The following is a 20,478-nucleotide window of genomic DNA, read 5'->3' as shown; positions in this document are numbered from 1 at the left end:
TTATCTGTGAATCTATATTTATGACTCCTTAAGTAATGCACCTTTTGGATGGGTCTAGCTAAACTGCTTAATCCACTTGTGAAAGACTGATCCATTGGTCTCTGCTAGGACAAGCCCTGCACACCAGGATAACTCTGTAACAGAGGAGCTATTCCAGGTCTAGGTTTAGGGATTCCAGGTAATATAAGACAGAGAGCAGATATACTCTATTTACTTAATCAGTTCTGAAGTCTGTGGAGGTTTTTGCCTTGTTTTGGAACTGAAGAGACTTATCAGGCTTTTAAGGGTGATCTTCATCTTGAAAACTGAGTCAGTTTTGGCCTTGCTATATGTCTCCCAGGCATCTTTGCCAAGGTAATGGTGTTTCTGGCTGCTGCCCTTAGCAAGTATGGTGTGTTTGTGCAGCAGTCTCCTAATGATTTGCTTGTTTGCACAACCTGAAAATTGCCAAGTTTGGGAACAAGTGCTGCAGGCTGCTATGTATCAGTATCCTGTCTATTTCAGTGTTTTATTTTCTAGGTATTGTTTTGAAATCCTACTGGTTGAAGCTGCCATAGGAGGAGGGCATTAATCTTAACGTTTACTCTGGTTCCTCCAAATCTTATGTCAGCCCAGAATTACCAATCAGAAGAAATATTTTTCCTCTGGACTTCTGCAGTTGGATATTCTAGTTCAGAGGTTCTCACAATAAAATTTTTGGTGGCCTCAGAGTGCAACCACCAACTCTTGCTGGTGGCCGCTATGACAATTTTTCTTAAAATACTTAAATAACTTTAGGAACAACAAATAAATATGCACATATACATGTTCAAATCATTATAATTTATTTATGTAGGGTTTTTTTTTTTTTCAGACTCAATAATAAAAATAATGTACAGTTCTCTATTCTTTACTGGATCTACACAGAATAGAAACACAAATAAGGTGCTTTGCACATTCTTGTCTTTTGTTGTTGTTGTTTCTTTTGTTTTTGGTTGCCTTTTTTTTAAAGACTTGCTAGCTAGTAAGTCTGCTGCTGCAAAAAGTAATATTTGTATGGTTGTTAATATCATGTTTCATAGCAGACTTCCTAGCTAGCTGGGAGGCTGTGAAAAGTGATATTAACAACCATACAAATATCAATTTTCACAGCAGACTTACTCAGCTCTGGCAAGCTAGGGGACAAATTAAGCCCTGGATGGGGAGGTGGGTAGGGAGACAGTGGGGGCCAGGGGCAATTGGGCGGGGGCGGTGAGCCCAGGGGCCAGGCTGGAGGCTGCGGGGGCCAGGGACAATGGTGGGGTTGAGCCCAGAGCTGGCATGTGGCTGGGATCCAGGGCCAGAGCCCGAAGTCCCATGACTGGAGCCTGCCACCCGCCGCCCCAGGCTGAAGCCCGAGCCTCACTACCCCTGGGAAGGTGGGAAACTCATTGGCTGCATGCTCATCTGGCGTTTGTGGCTCCAGATGTGGGGAGGGCACAACCCCTTCTGGTGGCCCTGGGGGGAGAGGTACTGCTTTGCGCCTCCGCCCCAGTCACTGCCCAGGAGGCTGTGGCCGCAAGAAAAGCCCCTGGTGGCCGCATTTGAGAAACGCTGTTCTAATTAGTTTTAGTTGCTGAATTTTTCTTTGACTGAAATTCTTTCTAAAGTTTAAGTGGAGGAGTGGCAGTCAGTTCCTTATTGGGGGCTGGCCTCACAACTCTTGTTCCTTCATCCCTCTACTGGAAGGGAAAGACGTACCCACTTGTGTGGGCAGGGATATGAGCACTCATATCGTTTCTTACCATTTAATTGGTTTTTTTTTCTTGCACAAAGGCGAGAGACCAACTCATGTTTTCAGAGTGGGCACATGCACAATATGTATATTCATCTTTGACACTTTTGTAGTGAGGAAGTTGAGACTGGATGGGGTCTGGGTGACATTGATTTTTCCTCTTTTCATTGAGGGGAGATCCTGGCCATAGCTCAGTGACTTGAGCATTGGCCTGCTATACCCAGGGTTGTGCGTTCAATCCTTGAGGGGGCCACTTACAGATCTGGGGCAAAATCAGTACTTGGTCCTGCTAGTGAAGGCAGGGTGCTGGACTTGACCGTCCTTTCCATATATAAATAGGACTTGAAAAAATAATGTGCTACAACTGGTATAAATACTTCTGTTTGTGGGGGAGGGATAGCTCAGTGGCGTGAGCATTGGCCTGCTAACCCCAGAGTTGTGAGTTCAATCCTTGAGGGGGCCATTTAGGGAACTGGGGTAAAAATCTGTCTGGGGATTGGTCCTGCTTTGAGCCAGGGGGTTGGACTAGATGACATCCTGAGGTCCCTTCCAACCCTGATATTCTATTACATCTTCTCTTATAATCTCACCACAGATCCTCAAAGATAAAGCATTTCACTCCACATCTACCTAGATAATATCCGACAGACAAGGTGGGTGAGGTAATATATTTTATTGGACCAACTTCTGTTGGTGAAAGAGACAAGCTTTCAAGCTATACAGAGCTCTTCTTTAATAGTTCTCTCTTGTGGCTTGTAATATGGCATTTTTGAAAAGATAGCTCTTATCTTACTGTTTAGAAGATGACCACTGCAATGAGATATAAGTGAGCTTAATGTATGTAAGAATCAATCTGATTAGTTTCCCCCTACAAAAACTACTCCAGCATTTCAGAAAAGGCTATTTTTAAAGGCAGGTACATCCATTAAAACTGACATTTGCTCATATGAATAGTATTTGCATATGTCAACACTCTTATGTGCACGCACTATCATGTGGGCCCCTGTGCATCTTATCACATACCTCTTAGAAAATTTTGGCCCTTGAAGGTCATTATCTAATTTTTTTTGTTCTTTTGAGGGATAAATCACTTTATTTTGTGCTTCAAGAAGCACTTGTAACTTCCATTTAAAAAGCTCCTAGTGTCTCAGAATCCTAATATACACCTTACAAAATTTTTGAAGCTCTTTCTGGGTTACTTGACTCTTTCAGGCTCAGGTTTTGTATATTGCAGATTATTTTGCTCATGTCAGTAACTTTGGCTTGCAGAATCAGCTAGTAGTTTTTAACATCTGTAGGGTTTTACCTTTACTCACCTTTAATTGTGCAACTGTCTAAATGGTTATTGACACACTGAAGTAAACACAATAGAACCTTCTTCCTCTACACCATTATTATCCCCCCCCACACACACACACACACCAACCCCATTATTGAAAATTGAGTTAAATGCCAACATGTGCATTATTTGTATGGAAAAAATCCCATTTGTTTAGAATCCTTTTTGTCCAGATAAATTAAATATTCTCAGTTTAATTCAGATAAATGGAGTTCTGTGGAGCTATACAACGGTTTAAATAATAAAATCTGCCCTGTAAGATCCTTCCTCCTCTGAGTGAAAACTATAATTACAATTTATCTTCAATTTTCCCCCTTGTTTTTTCTTTATATTACTTTACATTAAATTACTTTCTGTGCAGTTTTGAATTTGTTTGTTCACTCAAATCACAGAAGAATTATCAATTGAACAGAAAACAATTGAACAATATTTTGTGCTCTCAAACTATTGTTGATTTCCACAGAATCTAACTCCATTTGTCTGTGCTTTCTTTGCTATTATTCCTAAAATACCAAATATCATCCTTCTGGAAATAAGCCATAAATATTGGGCTGTGCAATAGTCTAGTTTAGCCATGTTGTCTGTTTCAGAATCTAACTGACCTCTTCTTTATTTGTTGTTTTCATCTGTATATCACCATATCTTTTGAATTGTTACAGTTTGTAAAATCAGCTATGATGTGTATGTGTGTGTGTGTGTGTATGTATATATATTCACAAACACACTGGGTGATTGTGTACAGGATACCTGGCAACTTATACCTTCCACAGGAGAGCAGAACTGAGACCTTAGATGTTATAATGTTTGTTGGTAAGATTTGTGCTCTGTTCCGTTGGCTTTATAAACTGATATAAGACATTCACAGCTACAGCATGATTCAAACTTTACTTTAAAATATACTATGTGGATGTTTATATTTTATTTATAAATCCTACTTTAGACAGTTTTAACCTCTGATTATTCAAGAATGAAAGAAAATGTTAGCATGTCTGCTTCTGAATAGTGTCATCTTACTATTCAGTTTCTCTCTGCCTGTGCACTGGTGTTAGAAACAGATGATGAATAGGTTATCTGGAAAAGATGTTTTCTGTTTTAAACAGTAATCTTGCAACCAGAGCTTCCTGGAGTTGAATTTCAGAAAAGGTTTATATAAAAATGAAAAAAAAAAAAAAAAAAAAAAAAATATGGTACACCTGGCAACAAATTTGCCCAAAGCTGCAGTATGATAATTCATTAGAAGAGAGAGTGTTGCCAAGACTGCTGTGAAAAAAATGTTCTCTAAGTAACAGCAATGGAACATATGCTTTATAGCAGTGAATTCCATGCTATTTAAACTTCAGAATAGCAAATAATACGGCTTTTTTTTTTTTTTTTGGTCCTTAAAACTTTTCTTACAAATGAGATAAATAAAGACTGGGGAAGAAGAATCCTCATTCCTTGTTGTTGGGCAGCTGAGACCTCAAATGTTGTTGTATGATAAGAAAACATGGTTGTCCCAGTTTTCAGGCTGTGGTCTCATACAAATAAATAAAAACAGATATTGTTTCTGCTGTGATTGCCTAAAGACATTTATCTATTTTTGCCTTTGGACCACTGTGGCAGAGATTCTCCTTTTTATTCTCTTGTTTTTAGTGTCAATCTCACTAGTCTTATGTTTACTCTTAGCCGTCCCTTTAACACAAATTAATATACCACTAGCTGTTTTTCAGAGATTGTCACACTTCATTTTAAATTCAAACAAAAATTTGCATACTGAGATATTATCCAAAATGCCCATTAAATCTGAAATCTAGATCTGATCATGCCTTTGAGTGCTCAGTCTGACTGTGTCCATGAATATATTCTGTTCTCCATTAAACAATAGCTTTGTGGGCCTGGAAAGCATCTACACTTGAGCAATTCAGCTGTATCTGCAGCAGGTCTTTGATGTGCCTTGCTGTGTGGGTTTGTTTTGATTAAGTTCATTATGGAAAACTCACATTCTGCAGTGCTACAGGACATAAAAACGGTATTCACAGCAAGAACAATATATGCCAAAAGATTGGTGGCTAAAAGTTTGGATAAACAGGCATGTGTAGTGTCATATGTTGTGCATTGAAGCGTAATTTTAGAGACAACACTGATATATGGCACTTTCCTTTTCCTCCTAACTCAAAAAGTGGCCTAGAACAGTGGCTCTCAACTTTTCCAGACTACTGTACTCCCTTTCAGGAGTTTGATTTGTGTTGCGTTACCCCCAAGTTACACCTCACTTAAAAACTACTTGCTTACAAAATCAGACATAAAAATACAAAAGTGTCACGGCACACTATTACTGAAAAATTGCTTACTTTCACATTTTTGTCATAGATCAATTGGAATATAAATATTGTACTTACATTTCAGTGTATAGTATATAGAGCAGTATAAACAAGTCATTGTCTGTATGAAATTTTACTTTTTACTGACTTTGCTAGTGCTTTTTATGTAGCCTGTTGTAAAACTAGGCAAATATCTAGCTGAGTTGATGTACCCCTGGAAGACATCTATGTGCCCCTGGTTGAGAACCACTGGCCTAGAAAAATGGTGATTTATACATTGTCATAATGGACCAAGTCATTTTAATAACTATGCCACTTTGAATTCAAGCGTCAGTATTAATAACGGTGGTTACTGTAGTTTGGTGAATTTAGCATCCGTATTTTAAATGGCAATTTAACGTGCAGATCTGAATTGTCTGCACCTTTGCCTCTGCCTCTAAAGACTCAGAAATGTGCACCTTCAAGTCTGTCATCCCCATCAGACCTGAAGAAGAGCATTGTGTAAGCTTGAGAGCTTGTTTCTTCCACCAACTTTCTTTGTTCTCTTACAGCGTTTGTTACTCTGCAGAACGGAGAGCAGGCTCAAAACGCAATCCGGATGTTTCACCAGTATTCTCTTCGTGGAAAAGAAATATCAGTGCAGCTCCAACCAACAGATGCTTTGCTATGCGTTACCAATTTGCCCACCTCATTTTCATCACAAGAGTTTGAGGAACTAGTGTGTGCATATGGCAATGTTGAGAGATGTTTTTTGGTCTATAATGAAGTTACTGGCCATTCCAAGGGCTACGGGTTTGTGGAATACATGAAAAAGGACTCTGCTGCAAAGGCTAGAATGGAACTCCTGGGGAAGCAATTAGGTGAAAACACCCTCTTTGCACAGTGGATGGATGTTAATCAGTTGACTACCGATCTTGTTCATTCTAAGTGCCTTTGTGTAGATAAACTCCCCAATGACTACACTGATTCAGAGGAACTGATGCAAATGTTCTCATTTAAGTATAAACCTGTGTTCTGCCAGGTAGGTCTCCTATGAATTGGTGTCTTTTGGAAACTGAATATGGAGATGTATATAGCTTTGTGTTTACGTATTTTATTGCATGCCTACTCATTGCTTTGTTTTTTATGTAACTAGACTAGTGAGTGGCTTAATTTGGGAAACCTAGTGGGTGATTATGTGTATACCGTGATGGGCTAAACCCCCTGGGGTGTCACCTGGTATGCTGGGACGCCACTGAGTCAGACTATTCTGCCAGCCTGGGTCCCCTTTACCTGGCCTTGCTGGGTTAGGCTCCCCAGCCTTTTCCAGCCAAGCACACAGGCAGGGCCACACCCAGCTGCACATAGAGACATAGATCCACTCTGGGAAGACTCAGCTTAAGGGGCTTGCCACAGCACCCAGATGTCCACCTCCCCCCTTGGAGTACAAACCCCAAATTATATGAAATTCGCCTCTTCCCTCTATGTGAAGGAGGGTGTACACAACTTATCGCCCCCCCCCCCCCGTTAGAAATCACATAAACTGGGTTATATTGTAAACCAGAAATAAATGTATTAACTATAACAGGTGTATTTTAAGTAGTTAAGGAGGTAGCAGACAGAACAAGGCAGATTACTAAGAAAACAAAATAGAGCACTCAAACTAAGCTTAATACACTAAAGAAACTGGTTACATGCAAGTTCTCACCCTAAATGTGGTTCTAATAATCTTCTTCACAGGCCAGATGCCCTTCCAGCCACGGCCCAGTTCTTTCCCCGAGTTCAGTCTTAATTGTTTCCAGTAATTATCTAGGGTGAGGTAGCAGGGGAGAACTGACCTCCTGGATTATCTCACTTCCTACCCTTAAATAGGATTTGCATAAGCCGTGAGTCCTTTGTTTCCTAGTTTGATGTTTCCCCCCCCCAGCCCCAGCTTCTCGTGGAAAAGTACAGAATTCAAGATGGGTTCCAGTATCAGGTGACATGGTCAGATGCCTCTGTAGGGCCCCTGTAGCCATTCTTCACAGGCTGACCCACAGGTTCACAGGAAGACTAAGTTCTTTTACAGTCCATTGTCTCTTGCTGATGGGCCATCAGCTTTTTCATTGATGTATCTTAAGAGTTAGCAGGGGGCGTCACCCAAAGTAACATAGTTGAAATATAGATACATAGTCAATATTCCTAATTTCAGATGCAGAAATGATACATGCATACAAATAGGATAATCATATTCAGTAAATCATAACCTTTCTAATGATCTCACATGAGCCATCTTGCATAAAGTATATCTCAGTTGTGTCATATTCATATCATAAGCATATTTTCATAAAGAATGTGGAATGACACGTCACATATACATCATAATATATGATGTGGTATAAATGTTTTATTGTCATGAGTTTGGAATGACCAGCATAAGTCACTGGGGAGTTATGCAGGAGGTCATCCCAGCTGAGTGCCAATAAAAAAATTTCTGATGTGCCAGCACAAGAAATAAGTGCTATATCTATTGGAAAAGTGAGTCTTACAGCTCTCCATTTGTATAAAGGCTTTCTTCCTAGCACTGATGGTTGCCAAGATATTGGACCCTAAGCTGGTCACTGGTCCATGACCTAACATTGTTTATTAAGCACCTCAGACCAGTGTAACTAGGAAGGGAAACAGAATGAAACCTTTTATTGAAGTCATGGGTGGTTGTGGGTGTTTGTTTATTTTTAAGTATCTCTTGGAAAGCTGCTCAAAGATTTGGATTTTTAGTATTCTTGGTGGTGATGGATTCTTAGTGGGTAGAGTGATTCCTAGAGTATAAAGATAGAAGGGACCATTAAAGCATCTAGTCTCACCTCCTATATATCAAAGGCCATTACATTTCACCCAGTTCCTCTGTTTTGAGCCCAATAACTTGTGTTTGGCTAAAGGCATCCAGTCTTGATTTGAAGACATCAAGAGATGGAGAATCCATCGCTTTCCTTGGTAGTTTGCTCCAGTGGTTCATCACTATCACTGTTAAAAAATTGTATCTAACTTCTAATATGAATTTGTTTGGTTTCAGCTTCCAGCCATTGGTTCTTGTTTTGCTTTTCTCAGTAGATTAAAGACCCTTTAGTGCCTGCTGGTTTTCTCCATGTGAAGGTTCTGGTACGCTGTAATCAATTCACTTCTCACTCTTCTTTTTGATAAGCTAAAGAGAGAGAGTTATTAAGTCTCCCGCTCTAGGATAATTTTTGTGGCTCTTTTTTGCACCCTGTCCAATTTTTCAATATCGGTTTTAAAATGTGGACAGAGCTATACGCAGTGTTCAGGGCTGCCCGGGGCAAGTGGGGCAATTTGCCCCAGGCCCCGCAGGGGCCCCCACGAGAGTTCTTCCGCTCTGGGTCTTCGGCGGCGGGGGGTCCTTCCGCCCCGGGACCCGCCACCGAAGTGCCCTGAAGACCCGCGGTGGGGGGTCTTTCCGCCCCGGGACCCGCCGCCGAAGTGCCGGGTCTTCGGCAGCAATTCGGCGGCGGGGGACCCCTGCCACCAAAGACCCCAGGCCCCCTGAATCCTCTGGCAGTGTTTCAGTACCGGTCTCACCAATGCTGTATACAGAGGAAAAATCACCACCCTACTCGTACTCACTAATCCCCTGTTTAGACCTTCAAAGATCACATTAGCTCTCTTTGCCATGTCATCACAATGGGAGCTCATGTTCAATTACTTGTCCACTATTACCCCTGAATCCTTTTCGGAGTCACTGCTTTCCAGGATATGGTGCTTGGTTCTGTAGATATGGCCTGCATTCCTTGTTCCTAGTTCTGTAATTTTGCATTTGGCTGTATTTTGTTTGAATGACTTCTGGTTGCTGAGCAATCTAGATAGCTCTGCCTGACTGCCTTATCATCATCTTCATTTACCATTCCACCAGTCTTTGTGTCATCTGCAAATTTTCTCACCAGTGATTATATATTTACTTCCTGATCATTGTTGGAAGTGTTCAACAACATTGAACCTAGGACCAATCCCTGCAGAATGCCAATAGAAACACCACCATTCAGTGATGATTCCTCATGGACACCTACTTTTTGAGATCTGTTAGTTAGCCAGTTCTTAATCCATTTAATTTGTGCTCTGATGATATTGTATCTTGCTAATTTTTTAATCAGAATGTCATGCAGTACTAAGTCAAATGTCTTACAAAAGTGAAGTAAGTTACATCTGCGCAGTTGCCTTTATCAATCAAACTTGTAATCTCATGAAAGAATGAAATCAGGTTTGTTTGACAAGACTTATTTTCCATAAAACCATGTTGACTATGCAGTTTGAGGTAGTTAAAAAGTGCATTTTTCTTGCACCTTTAATCACACATCAAAGTTTTGTGCTCTAACTGCCCTGTGGGGACACTGCTGGCATGAACTAAAAGGTCATAGCTTGAATTAACGTAGTCCTCTTTCAAACAGGACTATGTTAATGCAACCACATACCTTTTAGTTTGCTTCAGCCTCATCTATACAGGGCGGATAGAGGCATTGCTTTGGCGCCCTCTACAGTTTACACTCCCATAGACCATAGACAAGCCCGGAGATGATAGCCAGGGCAGGGGTTGGCCATCAAGGGCCTTGAAGTGAAGAGAGGTAGCTTACGTTTGATACAATAGGGAAGGAGGACCCCAAAGGAAGAATGCAGAGAGGAGGACACAGTCAAAGTGACGGGCTAGGAAAATGAGCTTTGCAGCAGCATTTGGAATGGATATTAGAGGGGCAAGATTGCATTTGTCAAGGTCAGAGAGAAGGATGTTGCAGTAACTGAGATGCGACGATGAGAGCCTGGGTAAGAGTTTTAGTGGTGTGAATGGACAGGCCAGGCCATGTCTTAGAGATTTGATGCGGAAAGAAATGGCAAGTTTTAGACAGCCTGGATGTGAGGTCCTAGAGAAAGGTCCATGTGGCAGATTACAGGTGTGAGTGACAGGCAAGATGGCAGTGTTGTCCACAGTGATTAAGAAAGGAGGTAGTGGGGATTGGGGGAGAAGATTAAAAGCTCTGTTTTAGCCATGTTGAGCTTGAGCTGATGACTAGACATCCACAAGGAGATGTTAGAAGAGAGGGTGAGATTTTAGTTTGAACAGAAGGAGAGAGGTCTTGGATTAAAGAGGTAGAGCTGTGAGTAGTCAGCGTAGAAATGGTAATTGAATTTGTGTTTGCAGATGAGATTACCCATATATAAGGTGTGTATAGAGAAGGAAACTAAGGATGGAGCCCTATGAAACCCCCACAGAAAGTTAGAGGGGGGATGAGGAAGATCATCCAAAGGACATGCTGAAGGAGCAATTAAAGAGGTGCTCAGAGAACCCAGAGAGGACGAAATCAGCAAAGCCAAAGGAGGAGAAAATTTCAAGAGGAGCATGGTTGACAGTGTAAAAGGAGAATAAGGATGGAGTACTAGTTCTGAATTTTGGCTAAGAAGAGGTGTATCTGAGAAAGAATCCTGATTTCTTTTACTATGGCTTCTTTTACATAGTCGTGTATTACCCCTCTTCAGGGATATATTAGTTCTGCTTCTAACTGACATATTTCATCATGTAAATCTAATGTGTCTTGAAGACAGTGGAGAATTCTGCTTGGGAACTCTTTTCTTTTTCTGTATTTCTTTCCTTTTATCCTTATCTTTACTCTTCTTTAAGGCATTCTTTCTCCATTGCCTCCTTATGTGTTGGAAATACAGATTGTTCTTTCAGTAAAAGCTGACTCCAGATGTTTATATACAGTTCCTAAAAATACCTATGTTCCCTGTGTGTTCACCTACAAAAATGTTATTATCTAACCATTTTTTTGCTTGCATTAGAGAGAACAAGGCAACTGCCCTATCTTTTTCTGCTTCACCTTTCAGTTTTCCCTAGAAAGTATTCACTGGTGTTTAGTTTTGAGGGATTTTTCCTAGCATTTTCTTATTTGGAAAGTTTAATTTCCTTATATATTTACACAAATACTGGCAGCTGCATCTTTGCAGGTTGAAGCAGTTTTCTTTGCCCAGGTTTGAAGCCAAAGTAAGCTGCATTGGTGTAAGCCATTTTTTACTAAAGTACAGCATATCTATACTAATGATTTGTACCGGTGCAGCTACCTTGGTGTAAAATCAAACCCATCGTAGATGAGTCCTTGAATTTTCCCAGACCTCTTTTCTTATAAGAGTTTTTGGAAAGTTAATTCTAAGATGCTATATAGAAGCTGTTAGTGCTAACCTATCTTCCTCTACTTCAGAATCATTAAGAGGCTGTAAACAAATTCCTGTTATAGGCCTTATTACTTCAAGACTAAACAGCTGAGAATTGGATGTTGTTTTTCTAATCAGATTTAAAGGGGGCTGTCCCTTTTCCACATCAGGACTCTCATCTATATATATTGATATAACTTTATATCAATCTCATTGTTGTAATAAGTGTAGTTGTAGCCATGTCAGTCCCAGGATATTAGAGAGAAAAGGTGGGTGAGGTAATACCTTTTATTGGACCAACTTCTGGACTCTGGATTTATCTTATTACAACAATTTGTAACCCACCTCTTTTTGTCCTGTGACTGCAGAAGTGTTAATGGGCCACTGTACCTTGAATGGTCCTTTACAATATGTACATAAGAACATAAGAACGGCCGTACCGGGTCAGACCAAAGGTCCATCTAGCCCAGTATCTTGTCTACCGACAGTGGCCAATGCCAGGTGCCCCAGAGGGAGTGAATCTAACAGGCAATGATCAAGTGATCTCTCTCCTGCCATCCATCTCCACCCTCTGACAAACAGATGCTAGGGACACCATTCCTTACCCATCCTGGCTAATAGCCATTAATGGACTTAACCACCATGAATTTATCCAGTTCTCTTTTAAACGCTGTTATAGTCCTAGCCTTCACAACCTCCTCAGGTAAGGAGTTCCACAAGTTGACTGTGCGCTGCGTGAAGAAGAACTTCTTTTTATTTGTTTTAAACCTGCTGCCTATTAATTTCATTTGGTGACCCCTAGTTCTTGTATTATGGGACTAAGTAAATAACTTTTCCTTATCCACTTTCTCCACAACTACTTATGCTAAACTAGTGATAACTACTTATGCTAAACAGTCTGTTCCTCCTTGCATTTTGCTGTGATACTGGAAGTACCTTTCCCAGACCTGTGGAAGAGCTCTGTTTGGCTCGAAAACTTGTCTCTCTCACCAACAGAAGTTGGTCCAATAAAAGATATCCTCACCCACCTTGTGTCTCTTAGATCAATTCCAGTCATTTTGGGAATGGACACTTCTGCCTAAGGATATGGTGCAATTTCAACTTTTCTCTTTTTTTAAAAAACATCCATTAACTCTGATGTAAAACACTATGAACTAAGGATGAAACCGTGTCAAACAAGTAATCCCTGCCTTTTTCCAATCCACTTAGATATACTAAGCAGATAGCAGATTGATGTATCTGGTACATTTTCTTGAGCACTATTCAACCACAACTTCCATTCTCTCAAAAAAATGCATGAGATCTCAGTAATCTGCATTGTTATGTGTTCTTTCATTAGCTTTCATACTTCTGTTTTTCATGTGGCCTTGCAAACCAACTAATCCGTAGTTCTTAAAAGTCTGTTTAAACCAAATATCAAAGAAATTATAATTTTCTTACCATGGAAAATAAAAGTGAATGTAAAAATAGTGATGTGCTAAAACTTTACATTCAAAATTTCATTCTGTATCTTTATACTCTATAAAATAACAGTCAAATATCTTTCATAGCTGAGGTTCTTCATGAGATTAGCTGTAAAGGCAATGGATAGTCAAGTAGGCACAACATGGTAGTCATCTGCAAAATATTATTTACATATTATATTTAACATGCATGAGACAGGAATGTGTACCTCCTAGGTATGCTATTAAAAGGTAGTTTTGTCTTCGGAATGTTAAAGATTTTGCACAGGTAATTCATGCTCAATGCAGGGAGAGAGGAAAATGCTTTAAAATAATTGCTGAATGTTTGTAATGTGTTCAGTGTACTGTGAAATGCCATTTCAGTTTGCTGAGGACGAAGGCTGTTATGTTGGTGGCTTTGCAGTGATTGAGTATGAGACTGCAGAGCAGGCTGAGGAAGTGCAAGAAGTCACAGATGGTATGACTATCAGAGGAAAGAGAGTCCAGGTGTCGTACTGTGCTCCTGGAGCACCAGGACGAAGCACATTAGCTGCATTTATAGCAGCACAACGTATGGTAAGAGACCTTCCATTTTCAAAGAGAAAACACTTTAAATGTTTATATGATATGTTGTACATATATAAGAATTTATAAAATCCATTGGAAGAGAATCCCATAAGTGCTTTTATAATCAGCTTAGTATTTTAATAAGATTATTACTCAGCCAAGTGAAAATTCTTTTTTGAACAGAAGAAAGCTATTTGGCTCAGTGAAATGTTAATACTTAAATTGTAGTTCTGTTCTGACAAGTGACTCTGTAAAATGACGTTGTGGAGTTCCATGTTTATTTCCTCACAGTGACTACACATCAAAATTGCTCTGCTTACAAATGAAAAGATGGTTTCTCTAACCAAGAGCTTAGGTTATAACTCAGTCTGTTCAAAGTGTTACTCTGCATCTACACAAGAAAAGTGGTTGAGTTTAGGTTGAAGTTGGCTAGCTCATGCTAGCTAGCTGGCAAACTCAACCTTCTTCCTAGTTAAGACAAGGACATGAACAGCAGGGATCAGGGGTAAGAGATTGTTTCAGTTCAAAACTAAACTAAGAGAGAGTGCTTTTTAACAGCTATAGGTTGGTTTAAAATGAGACAAGTAAATGTAATTTAAAAATAAATGTCAGGGTAGTGGGAATGACTTCGTTTCATGCTTGGTGTAGAATGAAGCTTTTATGCCCTGCATGTCATATCAAATTATTTCTTAGAAAATTGGATGTGAAGGTAAGTGGTACATGAAGCTGTCTTGAAGGTTGTAGCAGAATATTCTCATTACTTTGGATAGCTCTGAGTAAACTCAGCTGCTTTTCTATAGAGTTATTCACCTCAACTCTGTAGAAGAGCAGCTGAGTTTAGTGTTATTAAAGATGGCATATTTTATTGGTCTTAACGGTGGACTACATCTCCTTTCCATTTCCAGAGTTGTGGGGAAAATGTGTCTTTTCCAGGAAAAAAAACTGCCCCGTGGGTGTTATGAGTGTGTGTGTGTGTGTGTGTTTTGTGTTGTGAGGGGATAGGGTGACAAGTTGGGGGCAGGAGTTGCTGTGGGGCACATTTTTTGAGCTTCTATTTCATACTGAAATATTTACATGAAGCGAACGTGTATTTGAAACCTTTTTGATCCTACAAACATTACATTATAATTTCAGTCTGTGAATGAATGGTTTAAAACAGCAGTTCTCAAACTGTGGGTCAGGACCCCAAAGTGGGTCGCGACCCCATTTTAATGGGGTCGCCAGGACTGACTCAGATTTGTTGACTCAGGGCTTCAGTCCTGGGTGCCAGGGCTCAGGTTACAGGCCCCCTTCCTGGGGCTGAAGCCCTTGAGCTTTGGTTTTCCCCCTCTCTCCCACTGCCTGGGACAGTGGGGCTCAGGCTTTGGCCCTGCCACCTGGGGCAGCTGGGGTCAGGCTTCGGTTCCCCCTCTTGGGGTCATGTAATAATTTTTGTTGTCAGAAGGGAGTCGCGGTGCAATGAAGTTTAAGAACCCCTGGTTTAAAAGGTTGAGAGAGAAGTAATGAGAATATTGAGGTGCTGTTATGCCTGTTAGTTTTATACTTTTCTTATTGTTTCCTATCTAGAAACCTAAAGGGGAAGGAGAGAAATGCAGCAACCATGATAATTTCAGTGTAAAGGAAATGCTGGAATATGTTACTAATGAGCTTTACAGTGAAAGGGTTAATTACATATATTTGGTGAAAGGAAATTGCAGGAACACTGATCTTTGAACTCTGGTGTGTGACACATAGAGATCAAGGAAATAATATCCAGCTATGGATCTAAACCTATTTGTTTTATAAATAAAGGGTTTGCGCCAGCAAATTTGTTTGAGGTAGTCATGGCAACAGAATATGCTTTTGTTTAATCCTGAGTGTAATGTTTCTGTATTTCTATTAATTCCAGATGAGAAACAACAGAAAAGGATTGCTTCCAGAACCAAATCCAGTGCAGATTATGAAGAGTTTAAATAACCCAGCCATGTTACAAATGTTACTGCAGCCCCAGTTGTGTAGACGTGCGCGTAAACATGGTAAGCCTTTTTAAACATAGATGAATAAGAAAAGAATTCCGTGTGGTTAGTGATACAACAAGCTTTAGCTTAAAAACAAAATCAGGAGCAACCTTTTAAAATACATATGTTTATAATTGCTCGAGATAGTCCTCTTCACAAAAGTGACAGAAAACAAATGGACAACAAACTCTCATGACAGTTAATTTAAATGAGACACAAACTGGGTGAGGTAATGTCTTTTATTAGACCAACTTCTGTTGGTCAAAGAGACAAGTTTTCAAGCTACAGGGCTCTTCTTCAGGTCTGGGAGAGGTAATCAGAATGTCACAGCTAAATACAAGGTAGAAAAGATTGTGAAGCATTAGGATTTAACACATTGCAAGACACCATTCCTGATGAAGCGGGCAATTAATACCTCTATAGAGGTGTAGCTCAAAAGCGTGTCTCTCTCAGCAACAGAAGTTGCTCCAATAAAAGATATTATCTCACCTGCTTTGTGTCTCTCATATCTTGGGACCAACATGGCTATACCACTGCAAACAGTGAATTTAAATATCATTGCTCCTTGTAAACACCCTCATGCTAATTCTGCAATCTATGTATATTTATATTAGAAATTGGTATAAAACAAAACCTTTCATCCAAACACCCTCAGACTTTGGGGATCTGGTTCCAGATCTGAACTTGCAACTCAAGTCCCTCTCTAGTTCATACTGTTTTAAAATTATTTCTTTCTTGTATGTTACCATAGATGTATATAGCATTTTACAAGCACGCTGTTAAACAATGTCCTTCTTCCAAAGGAACTTTCCTTCTAATTTGAATGGACAATAAATTAAAAGTAACGTATCATGTTTCAAAGAATTAAAGTGTTAGCAATAAGAATGGGAACAGTCAGTCTGAAGAGATCATTGAGGGAAGACTCAGGGCAAGTCTACACTACAGCACTACATCGGCGCGGCTGCAGCACGTCTTCACCAGTGAGAGAGCGCTCTCCCGTCGGCATAATCATTCCACTTTGGCGAGAAGCGGAAGCGCGTCTCCCGCCGACATAGCACTGATGTGGACAGCGTAAAACTTGTGTCACTGGGGAGTAGGGGGGTTCACACCCCTGAGCGACGTAAGTTATATCAGCTTAGGCTGTAGCATAGACCTGCCTAAAGAATGAATGGCTGTGCTATAAATATTATGGGTGTGGGTGAGAATCTATGTAGTGCCTTTAGGGCCTGGTCTACACTACGAGTTTAGGTCGACTTTAGCCGCGTTAAATCGACTTAAGCCTGGACACGTTTACACTACGAAGCCCTTTCTTTCGACTTAAAGGGCCCTTTAAACCGGTTTCTTAACACCACCTCGACAAGGGGATTAGCGATAAAATCGGCCTTAGGGGGTCGGAATTGGGTTAGTGTGGACGGAATTCGACATTATTGGCCTCCGGGAGCTATCCCACAGTGCTTCATTGTGACCGCTCTGGACAGCACTCTCATCTCAGATGCACTGGCCAGGTAGACAGGAAAAGCCCCGCGAACGTTTGAATTTCATTTCCTGTTTGCTCAGCATGGAGAGCACAGGTGACCATGCAGAGCTCATCAGCACAGGTAACCATGATGGAGTCCCAGTCCCAGGATCGCAGAAGAGCTCCAGCCTGGACCGAACGGGGGGTACGGGATCTGATCGCCATCTGGGGAGATGAAGCAGTGCTCGCCGAACTCCGAAACAGTAAAAGAAACGGCAAAACATTAGAAAAGGTCTCCAAGGCCATGAAGGACAGAGGCCATAACAGGGACGCACAGCAGTGCCGCGTGAAAATTAAGGAGCTAAGGCAAGCCTACCACAAAGCCAGAGACGCAAACGGAAGGTCCGGGGCTGAGCCGCAAACATGCCGCTACTACGCGGAGCTGCATGCCATTCTAGGGGGTGCAGCCACCACTAGCCCAAGCGTGTGCTATCAGTCCCTCGCTGGAAACAGGGAAGCGGGTTCGGCGGACGAGGAAGATGAGGATGGAGAGAACATAGATAGCTCACAGCAGCAAGGAAGCGGAGAAACCAGTTACCCCAACAGCCAGGATATGTTTGTCACCCTGGACCTGGAACCAGTAACCCCCGAACTCACCCAAGACCCTGAGGGCACACAGGGGACCTCTGGTGAGTGTACCTTTGTAAATATTACACATGGTTTAAAAACAAGCGTGTTTAATGATTAATGATTAATTTGCCCTGGCAATCGCGGCCAGTACAGCTACTGGAAAAGTCTGTTAACGTGTATGGGGATGGAGCGGAAATCCTCCAGGGACATCTCCAGAAAGCTCTCCTTCATGTACTCCCAAAGCCTTTGCAAAAGGTTTCTGGGGAGGGCTGCCTTATCCCGTCCGCCATGGTAGGACACTTTACCACGCCAGGCCAGTAGCACGTAGTCTGGAATCATTGCATAACAAAGCATGGCAGCGTATGGTCCCGGTGTTTGCTGGCATGCAGACAACATCCATTCCTTATCGCTCTTTGTTATCCTCAGGAGAGTGATATCATTCACGGTCACCTGGTTGAAATGGCGCAATTTTATTAAGGGGACAATTTTATTTCCTGCTCTGCTGAACAGAAATATTCCCCGCTGTTAACCACGCGGTGGGGGGGAGGGGTGAAGTGACCATCCCAGAGAATTGGGTGTGTGGGGGAGGGGAGTTAGTTGGGTTTGTGCTGCATGTTAAACCTGAAATCGCAGCCCCTCCTTTTACATTGCAAACCCATTTTAAATGGCCAACCAAACGGGTGCTTGGTATGGGAAATGAGGGCAGTACTGTTTGAAACCATCCCCACATGTTAAGAAGGTTAAAAAAGCCCAAAGACTGTATGTCTTACCATGGCTGCCTGCAAGCTGAAATCTGTGTCCTGGCACTGCGTGAGTGATCTCTCACACCAAACCAGGAGACTCTCAATATAAGAGGAAAAATGCGACCTTGTAACGAAAGCACATGTGCTGTGTGATGTTGTGAACAGCAAAATCTAACGTGAAAGAGTGTACCCATTGTTCTCTAAAATGTATCTTTTTTAACAACCTCTCCCTTCTCCACCAGCTGCAAATCTTACTCCTTCGCAGAGGCTAGTGAATATTCGAAGAAGGAAGCGAAGGACGCGTGACGAAATGTTTAGTGAACTACAGACTGCCTCCCACGCTGACAGAGCACAGCAGAATGCGTGGAGGCAGTCAATGACTGATTTTAAAAAAGCCCAATATGAGCGAGAGGAGAGGTGGCGTGCTGAATCGCGGGCTGAAGAGGAGAAGTTGCGTGCTGAAACGCGGGCTGAAGAGGAGAGGTGGCGTCAACTTGTACTCAGAAAGCAAGAGTCGATGCTCCGGCTGCTGGAGCATCAAAGTGATATGCTCCTGTGTATGGTTGAGCTGCAGGAAAGGCAGCAGGAGCAGAGACCGCCGCTACAGCCCCTCTGTAACCAACAGCCCTCCTCCCCAAGTCCCATTGCCTCCTCACCCAGACGCCCAAGAACACGGTGGGGGGGCCTCCGGCCACCCAATCACTCCAGCCTAGATGATTTCCAGTGCAATAAGTTTTAAAGTTTTAAAGTGCACTGTGTCTTTTTCCTTCCCTCCTCCCCCACCCATCCAGGCCTACCTTTGCAATTATCCCCTTAGTTGTGTGCTGAATTAATAAAGAATGCATGAATGTGAAGTAACAATGACTTTATTGCCTCTGCAAGTGGTGCTCGAAGGGGGGAGGGTAGTAGGGGAGGGTGGGGTGGTTGGTTTGCAGGGAAGTAGAGTTAACCGGGTGGGGGGGGAGGGGCGGAGGGTTCACTAAGGAGAAACAAACAGAAGTTTCACTCCGTAGCCTGGCCAGTCACAAAACTGGTTTTCAACGCTTCTCTGATGCGCACCGCGCCCTGCTGTGCTCCTCTAACCGCCCTGGTGTCTGGCTGCGCGTAATCAGCGGCCAGGCGATTTGCCTCAACCTCCCACCCCGCCATAAATGTCTCCCCCTTACTTTCACAGATATTGTGGAGCGCACAGCAAGCAGCAATAACAATGGGGATATTCTTTTCGCTAAGGTCTGAGCGAGTCAGTAAGCTGCGCCAGCGCGCTTTTAAACGCCCAAATGCACATTCCACTATCATTCGGCACTTGCTCAGCCTGTAGTTGAACAGGTCCTGACTACTGTCCAGGCTGCCTGTGTACGGCTTCATGAGCCATGGCATTAAGGGGTAGGCTGGGTCCCCAAGGATAACGATAGGCATTTCAACATCCCCAATGGTTATTTTCTGGTCCGGGAAGAAAGTCCCTTCCTCCAGCTTTCGAAACAGAAGAGACTGCCTGAAGACGCGAGCATCATGTACCCTTCCCGGCCAGCCCACGTTGATGTCGGTGAAATGTCCCTTGTGATCCACCAGGGCTTGCAGCAGCATTGAAAAGTACCCCTTGCGGTTTATGTAGTCGGTGGCTTGGTGCGCCGGTGCCAAGATAGGGATATGGGTTCCGTCTATGGCCCCACCACAGTTTGGGAATCCCATTGCAGCAAAGCCATCCACTATGGTCTGCACGTTTCCCAGAGTCACTACCCTTGATATCACCAGGTCTCTCATTGCCCTGGCAACTTGGATCACAGCAGCCCCCACAGTAGATTTGCCCACTCCAAATTGATTCCCCACTGACCGGTAGCTGTCTGGCGTTGCAAGCTTCCACAGGGCTATCGCCACTCGCTTCTCCACTGTGAGGGCTGCTCTCATCCTGGTATTCTGGCGCTTCAGGGCAGGGGAAAGCAAGTCACAAAGTTCCATGAAAGTGCCCTTACGCATGCGAAAGTTTCGCAGCCACTGGGCATCGTCCCAGACCTGCAACACGATGCGGTCCCACCAGTCTGTGCTTGTTTCCCGGGCCCAGAATCGGCGGTCCACGGCATGAACC

At 42.3% G+C, this 20,478-nt stretch overlaps 1 protein-coding gene across 1 annotated transcript in view; it reads left to right on the top strand.

Moving 5' to 3' along the window:
- Positions 1–20,478, top strand: part of LOC113405054 (ribonucleoprotein PTB-binding 2-like) — a 64,199-nt gene that overhangs the window by 23,495 nt on the left and 20,226 nt on the right. The window contains exons 3-5 of the mRNA XM_026655318.1: positions 5,944–6,413; positions 13,387–13,578; positions 15,458–15,584. Of these exons, the coding sequence (XP_026511103.1) occupies positions 5,944–6,413; positions 13,387–13,578; positions 15,458–15,584 (789 nt within the window). The remainder of the gene's footprint in view (positions 1–5,943; positions 6,414–13,386; positions 13,579–15,457; positions 15,585–20,478) is intronic.

The sequence above is a fragment of the Terrapene carolina genome, unplaced genomic scaffold, assembly GCF_002925995.2.
Source record: "Terrapene carolina triunguis isolate 2854851 unplaced genomic scaffold, T_m_triunguis-2.0 Scaffold210, whole genome shotgun sequence".
In the NCBI taxonomy this organism is placed as follows: Eukaryota; Metazoa; Chordata; order Testudines; family Emydidae; genus Terrapene; species Terrapene triunguis.
This window is presented reverse-complemented; position numbering and strand designations above follow the sequence as displayed.